The sequence below is a fragment of the Lagenorhynchus albirostris genome, chromosome 1 (genome assembly GCF_949774975.1).
Source record: "Lagenorhynchus albirostris chromosome 1, mLagAlb1.1, whole genome shotgun sequence".
Classification (NCBI taxonomy): domain Eukaryota; kingdom Metazoa; phylum Chordata; class Mammalia; order Artiodactyla; family Delphinidae; genus Lagenorhynchus; species Lagenorhynchus albirostris.
The window spans coordinates 27289945-27309680 of NC_083095.1; the positions used below are offsets into that span (position 1 = coordinate 27289945).

Sequence of the window (19736 nt, forward strand, 5' to 3'; positions counted from 1 at the left end):
GGCCACTAGCAACAAAAGAGAAAGAGAGAAAAAAATGTCCCTAACCGGACCCTGACTTTTTCACTGCTGTTGGCCTAAAAGGGGGGCTTTAATCACCACAGCTACTAATTCTGGAGCACCGATACATGCTGGGTGATTTACATACGTTATCACTTTTAATCCTCCCTGTACCTGGGTGAGGTAGATATTATTCTTGCCCATTTTTACAATAGCTTTATTGAGATAAAATTCACACATACTGTACAATTCACCCACTAAAACTACACAAATTCAACAGCTTTAAGTATATTCACAAAGTTGTGCAACCATCACCACAATCAATTCTAGAGCATTTTCATCACCCCCCCCCCAAAGAAACGCCATACCCTTTAGCCATCACCCCTGACTCCTCCCATCTCCCCCAGCCCTGGGCACCAGGAGACTGGTTCTCCTTCTTGTCTCTATAGATTCGCCTATTCTGGACATTTCATATCAATGGAATCATACAATATGTGGTCTTTTGTGACTGGCTTCTTTCTTTTTTTTTGGCTGCGTTGGGTCTTCGTTGCTGCATGCAGGCTTTCTCTAGTTGTGGCGAGCAGGGGCTACTCTTCGTTGCGGTGCGCAGGCTTCTCATCGCGGTGGCTTCTCTTGTTGCGGAGCACGGGCTCTAGGCGTGCGGGCTTCGGCAGTTGTGGCGTGTGAGCTCAGCAGTTGTGGGTCATGGGCTCTAGAGCACAGGCTCAGCAGTTGTGGCGCAGGGGCTTGGCTGCTCCGTGGCATGTGGGATCTTCCCAGACCAGGGCTTGAACCCATGTCCCCTGAATTGGCAGGTGGATTCTTAACCACTGCGCCACCAGGGAAGTCCCATGGCTTGCTTCTTTCACTTAATGTTTTCAAGGTTCACCATGTTGTAGCATGTACTTTATTCCCTTTTATGGCCAAATGATATTCCATTGTATGGATATAGCACGTTTTATTTATCCATTCATCAACTGAGGGACATTTGGGTTGTTTCCACTTTTGAGATATTATGAACATTCCTGAACAACTTTCTGTGTGGACATATGTTTTAATTTCTCTTGGTCATATATACCTAGGAGTGGAATTGCTGGGTCATATGGTAACGCTATGTTTAGCCTTTTGAGGAACTGCCCGACTGTTTTCCATAGTGTCTGCACCATTTTACATTCCCAACAGCAGTCTATGAGGATTACAACTTCTTTACATCCTTTACTGATACTTGTTATTATCTGTCCTTTTTGTTATAGCCGTCCTAGTGGATGTGAAGTGGTATCTCACCGTGGTTTTGATTTGCATTTCTTTTATAGCTAATGACGTTGAGCATCTTTTTATGTGCTTATACTTCTTTGGAGAAACGTGCATTGAGATACTCTGCCCACTTTTTAATTGGGCTATTTGTCTTTTTATTAGAGTTGTAATAGTTCTTTATATATTCTAGATACAAGTCCTTTATCAGATCTATAATTTGAGAAAATTCTCATTCTGGGGATTGTCTTTTCACTTTTTGTCCTTTGAAGCACAACAGTTTTTAATTTTGAGGATGCCCAATTTATTTTTTGTTGCTTGTGCTTTTGGTGTCATATCTGATCCAAGGTCACAAATATTTGTGGCTTTTTCTTCCAAGAATTTTGTGGTTTTAGCTCTTACAGTAGGTCTTTGATCCAACTTGAGCTAATTTTTGTATACGTTTGGAGTTAGGGAGGAAGCTGAAGCTCAAATGTCTAGTAACCTCCAGAGCCAGACTGTTCCGATCAGCAGTCCTGCCTGGCTACATGGCTTCCAAAGAGCCACGGTTCTGTACTGGTGGTGGCTCGTGGTAGAGGCAGGGAGGAGGGCCACGGAAGCAAGCCGTGGAGGAGCTTGCCACCCAAGACAGGCACAGGCAGTGTACTCAGTAAAGGGGGACCCTGCGGCCAAAAAGCAGAGCACAGTCAACGAGCCCCACAGAGGGCAGGACATGTGCGGGCTCACGGGGTCGCTAAACCCAGAGGTGACCCATCGACCTCACTCCAGGGATCTCTGCAGCCTACCCGAATCTGCCCCAGTGTCCTTCTAGGTCTCCGAGCTCCAAGCTCAAGTGAAGTTGTCTTATGTCTTTTGGGCACAGTTGAAGGGAAAGAGATTTGGCTGGCTCCAGAGTTGTTCAGCCAGAGAAGGACCCGGGAGGGGACTCAGTTTCCCAACTCTGAGTCCATATTACCAGTGGGTCTGGGGACACCAACGTAAGATGACCAGCATTGATAGAAGAGGCCACTTCATAGGGCTGCTAAAAGAACTAAGGATTCATGAGAATTCTTAACACCACAGGAAACAAGATAAGGGGTCACACAGGGCAGCTTAGTGGAAATCACAGGGCTGAAGGGCCTTTTCATTCACAGTTGGTGATGGTAACTGCAACTGTGGCTGCATCTAAACTATCAATACATAAACAGAAACAGGAAGGTCCGCCTGCCTCCCTGAAACCCAGGTCACGGGTACAAGACATTGGAAAGACAAGTGCTGTCAGAATTTGTAGTGTGATTCACTGCAAGTGGACTCAGTCCCTAGTAAAGGTGATCTACAGGTGTAATGCACTGTAGTCGAGGTTATCTTCACACACAGTAAACTTCACAATGAAATTCTATGAGCATCAGTTTCCCCCTTTTGCAAATGAGGAAACTGTGCTCAAAAAAGACCAGCTGACTTGTCCAAGGCCATACAGAGAGTGGGAGATGGAGCTGGATTTTGAACCCAGAAGCTTGAATCCAAGCCTAGAGCTCTTCCCAGGCCCAAGAAGCAGCCCGTCTGGTTAGAAAGCCAGGACGGTGCCCCACTCCCACGACACCTGGACACCTCCAAACACTCAGGCCACCCACCACATCCAAGGGCAAAATACCTCAAGCAAATGAAAGCCCAAGGAACAGTTTTTGAATCAATTATAAAAACTAACTTGCCTGGGCTTCCATGGTGGCGCAGTGGTTGGGAGTCCGCCTGCCGATGCAGGGGACATGGGTTCGTGCCCCGGTCCGGGAAGATCCCACGTGCCACGGAGCAGCTGGGCCCGTGAGCCATGGCCGCTGAGCCTGCGCGTCCGGAGCCTGTGCTCCGCAACGGGAGAGGCCACAACAGTGAGAGGCCCGTGTACCGCAAAAAAAAAAAACCCACTAACTTGCCTGATCCACACATATGATCCACACATATCCACACATATCCACACAATCATGTCTTACATTTGTTGTGTATCTTATTAAGTGCCAGGCATATGTAAAGCCCTTCTTTACCTGCATTAGTTCACTTAATTATCACAGCAGCACTAGAAGGTAGGTGCTATCATTATCCCCATCTTAAAACAGAGATGTAAGAAGGCAGCATGGCACTCCTTGAACTTTTCAGAAGTGTCTGATATCTGCTAAGAACATACAGATCCAGCCATGTCCCTACGACCACCTCTCCAAGGAACCCAGTGCTAGGACAACAGCGGGTGTGACCAACCTGTGATGTTAAATAAGAGATTTGGAACCCTCGTGAATGCTCAGGGTATGGTATCAAATAAGACTCAATACCACAGGGACCAGAGTTAAACACACGCATGGTTGCCTTTAGCTATCACTCGTTTGCCCTCAAATTACATGATTAAAGATAAAAAAAAAAAAGCTAACAGCTTTGGAAAATGTGCTAACAAAGTGACGGAACTAAAGTGGAAATTTAGGATTTCAAAGATGAGTTGGGAGACTCTATTCCAAGAAGGGACAGATTGGATCTCTCTGCCAAGCAAGTATGAGACAGAAAAAGCGTCTGAGTCAGAGGGAAGAAGGCCAATGCTATTCCAAAGAGCCACAAATTAAAAACCAATTATGCAAGGCTTGCTAAAAAAATGTCAGTGGGCTGCCTTTATGTTTTAAATCACTAAAAACATAAGCATGCTTATGCCAACATTTACCCAGCACATCAGCTGGTTTGGGGAAACTTTATGCTCAGGCTAAACATGGATGAACATTTTGGTCTTTTTGGTGAGCAAACTCCTAGGGTGAGCACACCTTCCAAGACCACACTGTAGTTCATAGATTCGAAGTCCCACTTCTTCCAAAGGCGAAAGCCTTCTAAATGTTCTCTAGGGCCCCTGGAGAAGTTGGGAGATGGCCAATGTGAAATCCACGAACAGCTAAGTCTCCTCTCCTGTTCTCAAGAGGAGAGGAGAAGGATCTTGTCGCTACATGCAGGATGTGCTGGAGAGACAGAATCCACGATGGAATGCACACACTGATTCCTCAAGGGGACACCCTCAGAAGCCTCCCTGATAGGGATCAGAAGAGAACAAGAAGTACAAACAGATAAAGTCAGGTTCCCAAATGTAGCCAAGTACTCTCTGGGCCTACTAAAAACACAGATTCCCTGGACTCTGCCCTCTGAGATTCTGAGTTCATGGGCCCAAGGCTGGGTCTGGAAATGCGGATTCATAAGAAGTTTGCCAAGTGGTTTTGATGATCAACCAAGTCTGGGAATGGTTGGTTTGATTTTCATTGTGTCCTCTTGTCTTTGGCCTGAAGTCGCTCATGTTCAGAAACAGAAAAAGAAAGGGACAAATGCTTGGAGGTGAGAATTGGGAGATATAGAAACCAAGGGATGGAAAGTGTAAGTGACTTGCCAAGTTGACACAGCTAATTAATGTTCAAACCAACAAGCATGTGTTAAACAGTCTATACAGGCCAGGCACTGTCCACCGACTGGTGGAAGTAAAAAGGAATGGAAGATGTAGTCCCCATCCTTGGGACCTAAGCACAGGACACAAACTCAAAAGCCGGCTGGTGACAATAGGCATTGTGAAACGGGCTGGGAAAGGCAACAGGAGGTGGTGGGGACTGCGGAGAAATGAGGACCACATGCCAATACAGTGAGCTCAGCTCCAGCTTCTCGTTGCATGTAAGGGTGTGGGTCTAGAGTGCCCAGATATTCTGGGTTTTTTAAAGAAGCCAAAAAGTCCACATTTCCTGGCTTTTAAATATAGCAACTCATTCAATAAAAAAAAAGAAGAAGAAAAAAAAAAACCCCACACTGTGAGGGCCAAACAAGATTCATCTGTAGGCTGACTCCTGCCCATGGAATGACAGTTTGCAATCTCTTTCTTAAAAGGTCATCCAGACTCTCTTGAACTTGAGTCCCCTCTAGAGCACTGCAGAGTGACACAGAGGGTGAGGGGTCCCATCCAGCAGGTTGTTAGGTCATTGCTTGCTCTGCGTGTGTGTATGCGTGCTTGCACACGCACGTGCACATGCACACACACAAGGGCGGGGCTTCTGGCCTCCCTCCGCCACTACTGGAAATGCATTCCAGGCCCAGAGGCAGGGCATGGCCACTGCAGCCCACTCGGAGATGACCCACCCAGGAAGGGCCGAGATCTCCAGGACAACAGAGAGTGCTTGGTGGAGGACTCCAGCTTAAGGGGCTGCAGAACAAAAAGTGGAGGAAGGAAGGAAAGCTCTGGAGAAAGCCAGAGAGCAAAGCTGTCTTGAAAAGGAGTATTGAAAAGGAAAGAAGAACAAAGAGAGAGAGAGAAGCATCGGCTCTAAAAATCCCAATATAACATGCCCAGATTCCCTAGCCAACCCTCACAACGAGCAGTCTGGCCCATCCACTTGGTTTTCTTAGCTTTTCTTCACGACACTGACCACTACCTGGCCTTTTATATTGTATATGAATTTGCTTATTTTTGGATATCCCCACTCCAGTACATAGTCCAAGAGAAGGTGGACTTTGTCGACTTTGCTTATGGTTCAGTTCCCAGTGTCTGGCCCGGTGCTTGGCACATGGTAGGTGCTTAGCATGTATCTGTTGGACAAATGGACTGCGGGGAAGCACCTCCACAAAAATAGTTTAACGTGATGTGACAACCCTATAATATTGGGTTGGCCAAAAAGTTCGTTCAGGTTTTTCGTAACATCCTACGGAAAAACCCGAACGAACTTTTTGGCCAAGCCAATAAAAACATCAGCACAAAGCATTTCATCATTTACAAAACGCGTCCTTTAACTTAATTCCTCTGATTTTCTTTTACCCAACTGCTTCATGTATTTGGACATGGCCCAAGAGGCTGCTGGCCTCCATAAGGCGGACAGTCCAAGAGCCAGCTGGGACAGAGCTGCCTGCACAGCGGCTCGGCCCGTCCTCTCTCCGGGGGCCTGGGAGATGATACGGCTGCAGAACTGACGGGCTCAGCGTTAATCTGGGCGTGTCATCAAAATGATGGAGGATTCTGGGGCCAGGTTCATCCGGCTTCCCCAGCCCAATAGAGTACTGATTAGAGGCCTGGAAGTCTGGCAGAGAGCACAGGAGGCAGCATAGCATAAGGTTTAAGCTTTGGCTGAAAAGTCAGACTGCCTGGCCTCGTTTCGCAGCTGCGTGACCTTGGATGTCCCCAAGGCTTGTTGACTGCATCCACAATGTGGACATAACAATAACAACAGCAATAATAATGACCTCAAAAGGGTTCTCATGCGAGTTCAACAAGATGCTGCACAGAGAGCACCCAGCACTGCGCCTGGTGCACACCGCTATCCCAGCAGCACCGTCTCGCCCACGCGGGGCCCAGCTCTGCCACCTTCCAGCCGTGCGGCCCCGAGTGACTTGACCTCCTCCTCCCTGGACCTCAAATTCCTCTTCTTTATTTTTTTATTTATTTTTCAATTTTTTAATTTTATTATTATTATTTTTGGCCGTCCCGCGTGGCTTGCGGGATCTCAGTTCCCTGACCAGGGATTGAACCCGGGCCACGGCAGTGAAAGAGCTGAGTCCTAACCACTGGACCACCAGGGAATTCCTCTTCCTTAAAATGGGGAGAACCAGATCACCAGGATCAGGTAAGGAATACACAAGACTCTACACGTTGAGCCCTTAGCACAGGGCCTGCTACATATTAAATGTTTAATAAATGTGAGCTTGTATCTTATTATTATTCAAGAAAGTTTTAGTAGTCCAAAATGCCAGTGTGAAAATCCACCAAAGGCAGTGTGCCGTATGCAAATAAATCTTCGGGACATAAGGTTCTCCAGCTGCAAGTTTCTCTCCCAACCCCCTTTATCTTTCAGTTGCTCTCAGAATGAACCCCCACCCATCTTGGGTCTGACCCAGAACATCGGAGGTCGGTTCCCGGTGCAGGGCTGAACTTACTCGACGCCAGCACCCACTACGCTGCAGTCTGACAGCGAGGGAGGGGACATGCAAATATGCCCTAAAAATGGCTTGTTATTTTCACAGCCTGGATGGTGTGTGTTTGGGAGGACGGCACGTCACTGTCAGGTACAGGGCATATGTCACCAATTTGGGGGAGGCTGTGTAATGTAAAAATACCCAATCCAAATAAAGGCCTTTTCAAAAAAAAAAAGAAAGAAAGAAAGGAAGAAAGGAAGAAAGAAAGAAAGGAAGAAAGAAAGGAAGAAAGCTCCTCCGGTGCCTTTTGCGGAGTGGGGAGGTGGTAACTCAGCCCCTGCCTCCAGGCAGATCTCAGAGACCAAAGCACCCGCCCCTCATCAACCCCACAGCCTCAGTGCCCCTGCTCAGCTACTAGTTTTAAATACTATGGAATGACCCAGAAATGAATGCTTTCAAGTTCTGGGCCTGGGAAGGCAAAATAGCACAAGACCAAAGATAAGGGCTCTCCACAAAGAACACAGAGCACTAACTAAGCCAGGAAGTGCTATCCACAGCACGCTCATTGACAAAATCAATTCAGAAGAATATAATTACCCGTCAACTCTCATCTTGTAATCAACCGTCTTAGTGGGCATCTACAGGGCACCTAATCCAGGTGTCTCCAGCATAAATGTCTACAGTAGGGGCCACGCGGCCCAAGGTAAACGAAGGCAGCCGGCGGCAACAAAAGCAAAACTGACAGCGTAAACGAAATCGAGAGGAACAGGGAGGCGCCGGGCCTGTGGGAGGCTGGAGAGAGCAAAGGAGTGAAGCGGGTCCCCCGCTCCTGGCCCTGCCAGAACAGGGCACGGTGTGGCCACATCTTCCCGCTTTGTAATCAAAGATTAAAATCCAAATTTTCAAGTGAAATGTTGGTTCCAGCTTCTTTTAAAACACTGCGCAGGCCAAACAAAACACACCTGAGAGCCACATCCGGCCCGCCAACAGCCAGTGTGCCACCCCGGCCGAGCTCCCCAGCAGCCCTTCTGTGCAATTTTTATGGTACTTATGGGGAGAGGGAGGGCAGAGCAGGAATGGCATTAAAATACCCAACTCCCCCCTGCCGGTACCCAGACACCTTTCTCCACTAAGAGTCCCCCTTTCTGGGACGTCCAGCCCTGTGAGCTCCATCCTACAGGATGAGCCCCCAGCCGGGCGCACCTCTGTCTGTGAATGCTCCCTCCCCGCAGGGCGGCCCAGCACCTGCGTTTGGCCGCCTCCCCCCAGGCCTCTGGCCCAGCCGCCTCTCCAGCTCTCCAGCTCCCACCACCGGCTCCTTCTCCCTTCCGGGCGGGCAGCTACTCTGTCTGGCCTCTGAAGAAATGGCCCTGCTGGGGACCTCACTGGGGCAGGCCTTTGGACAAATCACCAGCCCTGGGGAAGTGACCGGGGGCGTGCCCAGCACTGATGCTCACCCACGCTGGGGACTTCTGCTTCTCCCCAGTCCCCAGGGAAAAGCTACTCTTCTACAAGTACGGCTCACGAGCACTGCAGCTCCAAGGGACCCGAGGAGGGCGTGCTCCACGCGTGGGTCCTCTGCAAACACCAGCTAAGGCAGATGGTGCCGGGCAACTGAGGCCAAGTCCAGCTCTGGCAGCCGCTTGGGAAGGGAGCCCACACCACCCCTCCTCCAAGTTCCTGCTTTCAGCTCCAGCCTGGGGCCAAGAGCAATAGAGACAATGATGTGACTAATGATAATAATTGTTAAAGCTAACCCAATATTGGCGTTGCCTTATATACTTTTCAAAGCATGTGCACATTCCCATTATCTCCCCTGACCCCACCCCCAGCACCCCAGAGACATGGCCAAATGTTATTACTCAATACTTTTATTAGTAATCACTCTTCCCTTGCCCCTCAAAGAACCAGAGACAGGTTGGGCATCCTGCCCTAGCCCAGTGCCTCTCAAATGCTAACATGGCCCTGAGTACCCCAGGGGAGCTTGTTAAACCGCAGATTCGGATTCCGACAGTCTGGGGTGGGGCCTGAGATCCTGCACTTCTAACAGCCTCAAGATGTTACTGACATGGATGCTACTGGTCCTCAGACCCCATGTTAAACAGCAAGGCTTAGGTCACACGGTGAGTTTAGGGCTAGACCTAGGACACTAATCCAGGCGTCCTACCCTCCCCCCAGGATCCTGCCCTGGGGGAACAGGGCTCACTCACCTCACTCTTCACGGGTTGGGGCCTTTTGCCCAGTTTCACCTCCAGGAAGTGCAAAGGGGCAATCATGGCCCCAATGTTGCGGATGTCGGCGTATTTCAGCTCCTCTGCAGTCAGAGCCGAGCTGGGGAGTCCGGTTAGGGGGCCGAGCCCTGGCAGAGAGCCCGCAGTCATGGAAGGGTCTGGGATCTGTCCAGGCATCATAGCAGGAGGAGCGGCAGTCCAGCCTGGAGTGGACAGGAGAAGAGCAGGACAGGCACTGTCAGCCGGGTGAGAGGTTCCATGAGGGGTTTAAGTCCCTGTGTCTCACCAGGACCCCACCCTTTCTTTCACCAATGTCCCCCTAAACCCCTTCCCCACCTTAAGGTGCTCTTCCTGCCCTTAAGTCCATTCTGTTATTGAGGGAAACTTGATCAGTTAATTCACACCAAGGTTATTGTTGGCACTTAGGCAATGCTTAACCCAATCACAGGCCACACTGATTCAGCATTTGCTATGGGCTGGGCACTGCGGTAATCCTTCCATCAGTCCCATGAGACTGGGTCAGAGACCATGACACGGAGGAAGAAGCCAAGGCTTAGAAAAAAGAACTCGCTCCAGACTGTACACAGTTAAAACTGGAGGAGCTGGATTTAGACTGCAACACGCTGCCTCCGAAGAGAATGGATCAGAATGGAGGCAACTCAAGCACCTTTGCACCTGTTTGAGAGGGAGCTATTTTGGGGCTGTCATGGTGCTTCCCCTCAAATCACACATCCCATTCCGCACACTTGTTAAGACACCCTGAATACGAGATGAAGCAGATCTAAGTTAACAGTGAATGTGTGTGTGAGTGTGTGCATCTGGCATCTATGAGGAAGAGACTGCGGCACGGGAGATGGAATTAATTAGCGTGTGCTTCCCCAGTGGAGCCCAGTACGAGAAAAGTCCTCCACGGGCTCTTCACTTTCAAAGCAAACACATATTCTAGCTCCACCAGACCCAGAAGGTTTGCAAAGGAAGGCAGATTCAGGCGTGAAAGAAAGACATAAAGTAGACAGGTCAACACTAAGGGAATTCTTTTTCCTTCTTTTCACTGGGGGAAGCTCATGGGTAAGAAACTATCCCTTCAAGGCACAGATGGCAGGGAAGAAAGCTTGTCTGCTAATAAAGCCAGACTTTCTGGCCACTTACAGGGCTCCTACCTAACCCATCCATCCATCCGTCCATCCAATTGTCAACCACCTACTATGAGCCAAGCGGCACTGAGAACACTAGAGGTCAGTTGTGCACAGTGCTGGCTTCTAAACAGCCTTGTAAGTAGCATTTTAGTACAAAACTGCCTCTGGATTCTAACCCTAAGGGAAAAAAAAATCATTTCTCGGGCTTCCCTGGTGGCGCAGTGGTTAAGAATCCGCCTGCCAATGCAGGAGACACGAGTTCGAGCCCTGGTCCGGGAAGACCCCACATGCCGCGGAGCAGCTAAGCCCGTGCGCCACAGCTACTGAGCTTGTGCTCTAGAGCCCGTGACCCACAACTACTGAGCCCGTGTGCCACAACTATTGAGTTCACGTGCTGCAACTACTGAAGCCCGTGAGCCTAGAGCCTGTGCTCCACAACAAGAGAAGCCACCACGGTGAGAAGCACGCGCACAGCAATGAAGAGTAGCCCCCGCTCGCCGCAACTAGAGAAAGTCCACGTGCGGCAACGAAGACCAACGCAGTCAAAAATTAAAAAAAAAAAAAAATCATTTCTCCCCCTTCCTGCCTCGCTGCACAGGGCTATAAAATTAAAACTTCATCTGTCTTGGAAATCCTGGGGGAGAAGCTTTGACCTATCTTTCTATCTTCACTCTCTCTTCCCATAGAAAGGGGTGCATTTGGCAAGACAGAGAAGATGTGATGTCCGTCAGACCACTTTCAGTGAGAAAGTCACTCCCTCCACCCTCTGGAGCCAGGCCTGCAATGCAGAGAGGGCTGCAGGCTGCCACGCCAGGAGGCTGCTCTGGGGCATGGTGGATGAGCTACTTGTCTCCCCGGAACTCCTCCAGGGAGAATAAGAAAGGGGCCAGTGTAAGGACTCACTCCTCTGCGGCGAAATGATGCCTGGACCCAGCCATGTGGATGTTTGGCAGGCGGTGGGGGGTGGGGGTGGGGAGCGGAGGGGGGTGATTTCAGGCTACCTGAGCCAAACTGACAAAGGAAACTCATACCTTTTCCTCAGAAGAGGGGAAAAAAACCTACAAAACTCCCCCTTCTAGACCTGAACTGATGCTACAAGGAGTCAGCAACCCCAGGAAGGATGTTTAACTGAGCTAGTCAAAATGGACAGGAGATGGGAAGCTTGAAATGTCCTATGCCTGGTGTTTCATCTGGACACAAAGCCCTACCAGGGGAGAGAGGCATCACACCTCAGGTATGGAGCAAAGCAAAAATACAGTGCAAAATCCCCTCCTTGGTCAGAAGCCCCAGAACCTCCCGATACTGTAAGGACCCATTCATGTGTGGCAAAATGTGCCATGTGGCCACTTAGCGAGTGGAGGGGTGATTTCAAGGGGTGAGGCATGCACATTTCTGGCGCAGAAAGGATAATCAACAAACACTTGACGAATGAATGAACGAAGAAACGAATGATAAATTCATGGCGGAGCAAAATTCAGTGAGTAGGGTAAGGATGTGTCTCTGGAAGTTTATATGCTTGTTATCCACCTCCAGATTATTCGTTCCCACGGTAGACCCCAAGAAAAATCCTCCAGAGGCTTCTGTATGTTTCCCCGCCAGAGCCATCTCAGGAGATGGAAGCCAGACCCCACTCTGTTCCGGGAATGATAGGCTCGGCTTGCAGCTTCTGTTTATTTTCAAACAGAAGGTATAAATGAGACACTAACAAATGATCCCAAAATATAATGAATTCTCTGCTACTGTGAGAACCCCTCTGCCAGAGCGAGAACCCACTGGGAGCTGCAGCCCCATGAATTCTTACCATTCCTGCTCCCCTGTGAACCTGTCCCACTGACGAGCCTCAGCCAGGGAATTAGGCACCAGGTTTTCCTCTGCAGGGGCAAAAGATCCCCCTCTCCTGCCTTTCCTCTCAAGGGTGCCCCTAACTGCTCAGATACAAACCACAAAGTCCTTAACACATGCCATTCCTAGGAGACAACCACAACAGCTGACATTCACCAGCGAGAAGTCATCCTAAAGGGCTCCGGGGGTGGGGGGCCGAAGATGGAGGAGCTAAAGCAGCTGCCTTTCATAACTGGATCCCCATTAACTGGAAGGAGCTGACTGATGAGCCAAGGCTGAAAGGCAACTTGGGTGCTTCGAAAAATAAAACAATTTGATGTGATTTAGGAATCTATAAAAGGCAGGGGGGGGGGGCGGGTGGCAGGGAACCAATAACAGCCAGGAGGAATTTACCCACTTCAAGGAAGACAGAGGAAAGATGACAAGATGTGAAATCATCTCCCACACTGGTTGTTCCATACAGAAGTAATTTAGTGGGAGAAAGAGAAGTACACACAACATAAGGAAGATAAACACCCTCCACGTCTCCATTAGTAACTGGGATGCACAAATAAAGAGCAAACACTATACACTGGCAGAAGACCCATATCGGCAAATAGTGCCTGTGCTTCAAAAGACAGGCCTAGAATCCAAAAAGACTTTGGCACCCCAATGTTCACTGCAGCACTATTACCATAGCCAGGTCATGCAAGCAACCTAAATGCCCACAACAGACGAATGGATAAAGCAGATGTGGTACATATATACAATGGAATATTACTCAGCCATAAAAAGGAATGAAACTGGATCATTTGTAGAGACGTGGATGGACCTAGAGACTGTCACACAGAGTGAAGAAAGTCAGAAAGAGAAAAATTTCGTATATTAACGCATATATGTGGAATCTAGAAAAATGGTACAGGTGAACCGGTTTGCAAGGCAGAAATAGAGACACAGATGTAGAGAACAAACGAATGGACACCAAGGGGGGAAAGCGGGGAGGGGGGTGGTGGTGGGATGATTTGGGAGATTGGGATTGACATATATACACTAATATGTATAAAATAGGTAACTAATAAGAACCTGCCGTATAAAAATTAATTTAGGGCTTCCCTGGTGGCGCAGCGGTTGAGAGTCCACCTGCCGATGCAGGGGACACGGGTTCGTGTCCCGGTCCAGGAAGATCCCATATGCCGCGGAGCGGCTGGGCCCGTGAGCCATGGCCACTGAGCCTGCACGTCCGGAGCCTGTGCTCCGCAACGGGAGAGGCCACAACAGTGAGAAGCCCGTGTACCTCAATAAATAAATAAATAAATAAATAAATAAATATAAATAATAAATTCAAAAAAAGACTGGCAATTCAGGACACTGACCAGGAACAACTTGGAAAACAGCCGATGAAGAAAAACTGGGTAATGCACAGATCAAAGATGAGACTGACAAGCAAGGCATGAATAAGACAGAAAGCATTCTGGAGGTCACAAGTGGACCCTAAGGTGCTGCTGAGACTAAGATTCGGGGTGGTTTGATGCAGCTTCCTGAGAGGCAGCTTGAAAGAAACAGGGACCAGGTGGATCCGAGGGAAAAGAACCTAAAGAAAAAATCTGATATCTGTATCTCTCTGGCCTGACTTCCTCAGGGACTTGTAGGCACACGATTTGGGATGCTGCCTTGTACAAGTAGGAAAAAAAGTCACAAAACACTTCAAGTCCAGAAAATGGGCCCTGTTGGGAGATATTAAGATGAAGTCATTTCAGCCAAAAGAATGAAGAGATAACTTAAAAACTTAAGTTTTTCCATCTTATTTTCTTCTCTTGTTTACTGTATGTAAATCTAAGATAGTATCATATTCTTTAATGGGAGTATCTATAAATAAACAATAGTCTTGCTTTGACGTGTCAAAATCGTAAAAGGTTACTCATATTAGAAAGTGCCCAGTAATTGGCATCTTCATCTAGAATGGCAAAGATAGGTTTTCTTTTTTAAAGACAGATCAAGAGAAAGTTAGGATCTGCATCATGCACCTTCTGTCCGTCCACAGGAAAAAAAGTTTAAGGAAGGCTCTAAAATCCCTGGGTCTCTTTGAGAAGGTTTGCTCCCCTCCAGGCAAACAGCTGGCCTGGACTGGCATCAGGAGGCAAGAATGGGTGTGCAAATGAGTGCAGATAGCCTAAGGCTGCAAGGCTTGGTGCTACAAGAAAGTGGAGGTGAGTGAGGGCAGGTCAAGGAGCAAGGGAGTTCATAGGGTCAGGCCCCAGGAGCACTAGTGGGGTTGGAAGTCAAGAGCAAGTAACTGGCAACTGAAATCAACGGGTGGGAGGTCTTGGGAGCTGGAACCTGGGAAGATTCCCAGGAGAAAGGTGTGAAGGGCAGCAGTCCATGGCAGGGGCCGGGGGGGCAGAGGGCAGAAAGGTACCAGACCAGTCGTCACAGAGCATAGAACTAACTATCATGAATCTTGGAGAATTAAACACCAAATCTGTTCTTGGAGCTAAGGAATCACCTGGGATGACCTCTCTCCTGGAATCTGAAATGATGCAGGTCACCCAGCTTCCAAAAGACAGGGAGATCCAGGAGGCAGGGAGCAAAAGGATGGTGAAAGCTGCGAGATGGAGAGAAGGGCAAGCAGCAAAAGACCATCTCCGATGGCTGGCTCAGCTCTGCAGGCAGGAGAGTGAGGCAGGTTAAAGTGGAAACTCCAGAGCCAGATCATCTGGGTGTGAATCCTAGCTCTGCCCCTACTAGCTGTGTGACCTTGGGCAAGTTCCCGAGACTCTCTGTGCCTCACTTTCCTCAGCTGCAAAATGGGACTAATAACATTATTTGCCCTGTAAGGCTAAGAAGAAGATTAAATTCGTTAATACTTGGAAAGCACCTGGAGCAGCACCTGCACTTGGTGAGTGTGAAGTCAGCGTAGCTTCAAGGGCCTTCCTTCCTGGAGCAACACTAGTGCTTGATGACCCCTCAAGGTCCCTTCTGCACAGTTCCCAGTTCCCATCTAACACCGGTCTCCCGTTCCTATGGCCATGAGGAGGATCCCCGGAGGATTCTCTGGAGATCCAGTCCAGAGAATTCTCTGCCCTCCCACTTTCCAATCTAAATCTCAAGGAGGCAGGACCATCCTGCATCCACGCAGTTATTGCAGAAGAGAAACAACAGGTGGCAGATCAGGGCTGGGTACAAAGGTGCAGAAATGAGACCCAGCACCTGCCCTCTGCCTCAGTTTCTCCTAAGTCCTCCTCCATCTCACAGGCCAGAAGACAACTGCACAGATCACTGGCAACAGGGCACTCCCAGCTGGCTGGGTTTCCACGCCCGCCTCCAGAAGCAGAGCGCCAGCATCTCCTGTGTCCTTCAATCCACTGTAACCCTGCACTGCTTAGAAGGAGTCACTCCTCAGATCTTCATAAGAGAATGCGATGTGGTGGGTGTCAGGAGAAGCCACTGACACAACCTGATCCCTGAATAGCCATCCCAGCCATAGAAGAAACTGGAACCTCTCCCCAAGAAATGTTCTTCCCTGGAGACCAGGGAAATGCTTTTGACAAGCCCTGCCTGTAAACACAGCGTTCTCCCCTGCCTAATGTAGGTGCTCAATAAAAACACAGTAAGTCATTTCTGCCAGGATCCTTATCCTGAGCAGCGAGAATACGCTGGGAAAGAACTGCCGGCAGCCAGACTTCTAGACTCTCTTCCCACCTCACCCCATCTCTGTTCCTTGGTGCCAGGAGTTCATAGCCTCATACATAATACAGACACACACACAGAATGTGACCGATCCTTTGGCCCTTTTTAAAAAATACGCCATTGGCCAGTTAAAGCTTTGGAAATGGAGCTCCACGAATGGAATCCCAAGGGCTGCAGCAAGAAAACAGACTGAAAAAAACCCAGAATGGTGGGCTCTGGCCGGGCCCCCCGCAGCGGTTAGTGTAAAGAAACACAGGCTGAAAATTCCAACCGGGGGTCGCTAACGCGTTTGTCTCCGCTGAGCTCTGGGAGGCCAAACCATACACCCACGCACAAGAGCAAGCGTGTGCACACACGTATGTGCACACACACACAGGCACACGGAGCTTGGCAGCCTGTAAGTTCCAGAGCTGGTAACACAAGCCACAGAACCGACTGCCAAGACAAGCAACAGATTGAGCCAGGCCCAGTTTCATTGGCCACCATACACTGCATATGGCCCAGGACGCAGCCAAAACAGTGTTCTCACCCTCCTCAAAGGCATAGGAGACCCTCTGTTTTCAAACACACCTCCACAGAGCCTTAATTAAAGGAAAATGGAAAAATAATGTGCCCGCTGCTCTCCCCCTGCCTATATAGGGTATGCACACACACATACCCATATACACTCACTCTATTTTTCTCTTCCTCCCATTTCGGTTTCCAACATAATTCATTCACATGGAAAAAAAGCAAACTGCATCCTGCAGCAGAAAAGCAGAAAAGAATGTAGCTTGCCCTCAGCCCTGGCTCTGATCGCTCAAGTTGAGCTGGGGCTGAATGAATACAGAGCAGGCCAACCTAGAGTCTGCACTGGCCCCTTTCTTCCAGAACAGAGCTGGAAACAGAGACACTTGTGCGAGGGACAGTCGCAACACCAGCAGCCCCATGACAAACAAGGCCTGGAGAGCCTAGCCCTTCTCAGCCTTCTGCCGAGTTTTCTGCAGGTTGGAAAAGATGCCCACACGTCCTGCAAACGGGTGGTAGCTGCAAAAGCCAGGTGGCGAGTGAGTGGAGAGATCCTTGTCCAGATTCTTCCTTAGGGGACACTGTTACCAGTTATCAACACATCCCCTTGGAGGTGGCTGCAGCCCACCCAGGAGAAAAGTCAGAAGCCTCCACATCCATGCCTTCCAGCTGCCCTTCAGATCTCACAGCGCCCAGCTCTTCAGGAAAATTCTGGAGCTGCCTGCAACTCTGAACCGAAGCCAAAGTAGAAGGGAAACAGAAGAGTCTTTGAGAAATCCGTCCTCCCTGTTTTAAACAAGGCAAAACCTTAACCAGCCAGAGGCACGAGAATAGATCTTGCTTCTCTTCCCTGGTCGTCAGGTTTATATAAAATCAGAGCCATGCTCACACCTGATACCTAGTTAAACTCTCCCCTAGAAACCTGCAACGGAAGATAAGGCGTCCATCCAAACTGCAGCCAGATTGGCTGGAAAGATGAAAACAGTGGGAGGTGTTTTAAAAAACCCTCAGGGAAGGGAGGTTGGGGGGAAGGGAGATAACATGTGAACACAGTTCACTGCAAGGCCTTAAAGGACAAGCAGGCACCCAAGCATGGTTCAAAGCTTCAGTTTCTCACAGTTCCTCAAACTAAGACCCTGAGGAGTCCACGAAGATTTGAACCTGGGAACACACACCCACACAGTCTGCAAGCCCTTTTTAGAGAGGCAGACCTGAGCCCAGCTCCCCTGAGCACATGTGGTCAGCCACAGCCCAATGCCCTGGATGGGGGATAGGTGGGGGGGAGAGGCCCAGTGCAAGGGTCAGGCAATTTTGCTACGGGAGCTGACCCGAGGGGTCAGTTGAGCTCCTCTTTTACCAGCCTCTCCATCTCCAGCCGCAGGGATGGCCCATCCATCCCTGCAGAGGTGCGGAGGCCTCCCTGTCCCCCCTACCCCACCACTGACCCAGGCAAAACCGGGTCTGCAACCGCAGGGTCAGGGGTCCACAGCCGCTCAGGCTCCTTTTGGTTGGGGGGGGGGGCAGAAGACAGCCGTCTGGGCTCGTTACCTAGAGGAGCCGGCTGGCCTCCTTATGTAACCTGGCTTGGGAGCTGGGGGAGACCAAAGGGGACCCAGCCACCCCGAGACCCCCTCCCAGAAGGGGAATCCCGGAGCAATGGCCCTGAGAGAAGCCCTCTTCATTGTATGGAGAGCCCCAGCCCTTCTCAGTGCCTTCCTCCAGGTCCTCAGGGGGCCGTGCTTCCTCCCTGCGACGGGGTTGGGGCGGGCAAGACTTGCCAGCAGGTCCCTGTCATCCCTCCACCACCAGCACCCGGCACTTCCCTGGCCTTTTACCCTCCATCTCCACCCCGCGGCTCATCTCCCCGGGCAGTTTTCTCCCCCACTCACCCGCCTTCCCCGCCGCGCAAGGAGAGCACCTCCCTGCAAACGGACGGGGGAGGAGAGCACGGGAGGGAGACGGAGAGAGAGCCTCGGCTGCCCCGGGAGCGGACGGAGCCTCCCGTCCCAGGGTGGGAACCAAAGGGAAGCCACCGGCTCTCGGACCGTTGGCGGGAGGGGCCCGGACTGCAGCGTCCCCCTCCGGGGCAGCGCGAGGTCCCGGAGCTGCGGGAGCCTCCCCGCGGGGCTCGGGTTTCGGGGCCCGGCGCTCTCCGCCCGCGCGGGGGCGGCAGTCCCAGGTGCCCGCGGCCAGCGCGCCCCACCCAGCCCGGCCCGGCGCCCCCAGCGCGTGCCCTCGCACCCACCGAGCAGAAGCCGAGGGCGGAGGCTGCGCCCCCGGGACCGGGACCCGGCTGCAGGCGCCGTGCCCGCTCAGCGCCGCTGCCGCCCGGCCGCGGAGCTCCGCCCGGTGCCCAGGCCCGTCCCGGCCCGGGAGCCGCCGCGGCGCCAGCCCCGCCGCCGCTGCAGCGTCCGCCGCCGCCAGCGCCCCCCCGTCGCGGCCGCCGAGCGTCCCTCCCGCAGGCTGTGGCGGGCGGCGGGACGGGTTGCATCAGCCCCGGCTATATAGCGGCCCCTGGGCGGCGGGGAGGGGTCGGGAATGCGGAACCGGCCGAGCTGCCAGCTCCAGACGTCAGAGGGGGACGGAGAGGAAGGGAAGGAGGGGACAGGGGAGGAGGGGGGTGTGGATCCGGCGCTTCACACCCACTGACCTTCACCTCCCCCGCCGCATTTCGCGCCCTCCTCCCGCGGCTCCTCGCGGTCCGCTCCCCGCGGGGACGGCCCCGGCCCCGCAGCAGCGGCCCTGACTCCATCGCGGCCCCCGGCTCTCCCAGCCGGCGGTGCAGGAGCGCGCGAGGAAGCAGGACGCGGCGGGCGATTATGTAAGAGCATCCCCAGCGCACAGCCGCCCGGCTTCCACCCCGAGACACAGCTCGGGCCGAAAGCAATGAGAAGGTGGCGGCCGGACAAGTCAAAAGGCCCTGGAAGCAGACATAGCCTGTGTTGAACCATCTTCCTCAGTCCTTAGCTCTTTTTTCCCAAACCGAGATAGAGAGAGAGAGAGAGAGAGAGGATCTCAACACATTTTCATCCTTGGACACTTAAGCACTGAGTGAGGAAGTGATCTCGCAAGCCTGTTTCGTTTTTCTGGGCAGAAGGATGGGCAGAGGATCAAGGCGTTTGGGTGCCTCTACCCCCGCCTACTAGCCCACCTGGCCACCACAGCCGCCCTTCAGCCCTGGGGTGGTTCACTGCAAGAGACCTGCCCTCCTTGGACTGCAGCCTGAGCC

The 19736-nt window shown here is 51.2% G+C and overlaps 1 protein-coding gene across 2 annotated transcripts in view; it reads right to left on the minus strand.

Annotated features, from left to right (window-relative positions):
* The window catches only part of JDP2 (Jun dimerization protein 2), a 41185-nt gene extending 21847 nt beyond the window's left edge, over nt 1–19338 (minus strand). Inside the window, exons 1-2 of one of the 2 annotated variants that reach the window (XM_060166384.1) lie at nt 19158–19338; nt 9336–9559 (exon numbers count right to left, since the gene is read on the minus strand). In XM_060166384.1, coding sequence (XP_060022367.1) covers nt 9336–9559; nt 19158–19338 — 405 coding nt within the window. Of the gene's footprint in view, nt 1–9335; nt 9560–18752; nt 18890–19157 lie in introns of those variants that run through there. The other variant, XM_060166393.1, reaches the window with a different exon arrangement.
* Between the last annotated feature and the right edge of the window lie 398 nt (nt 19339–19736).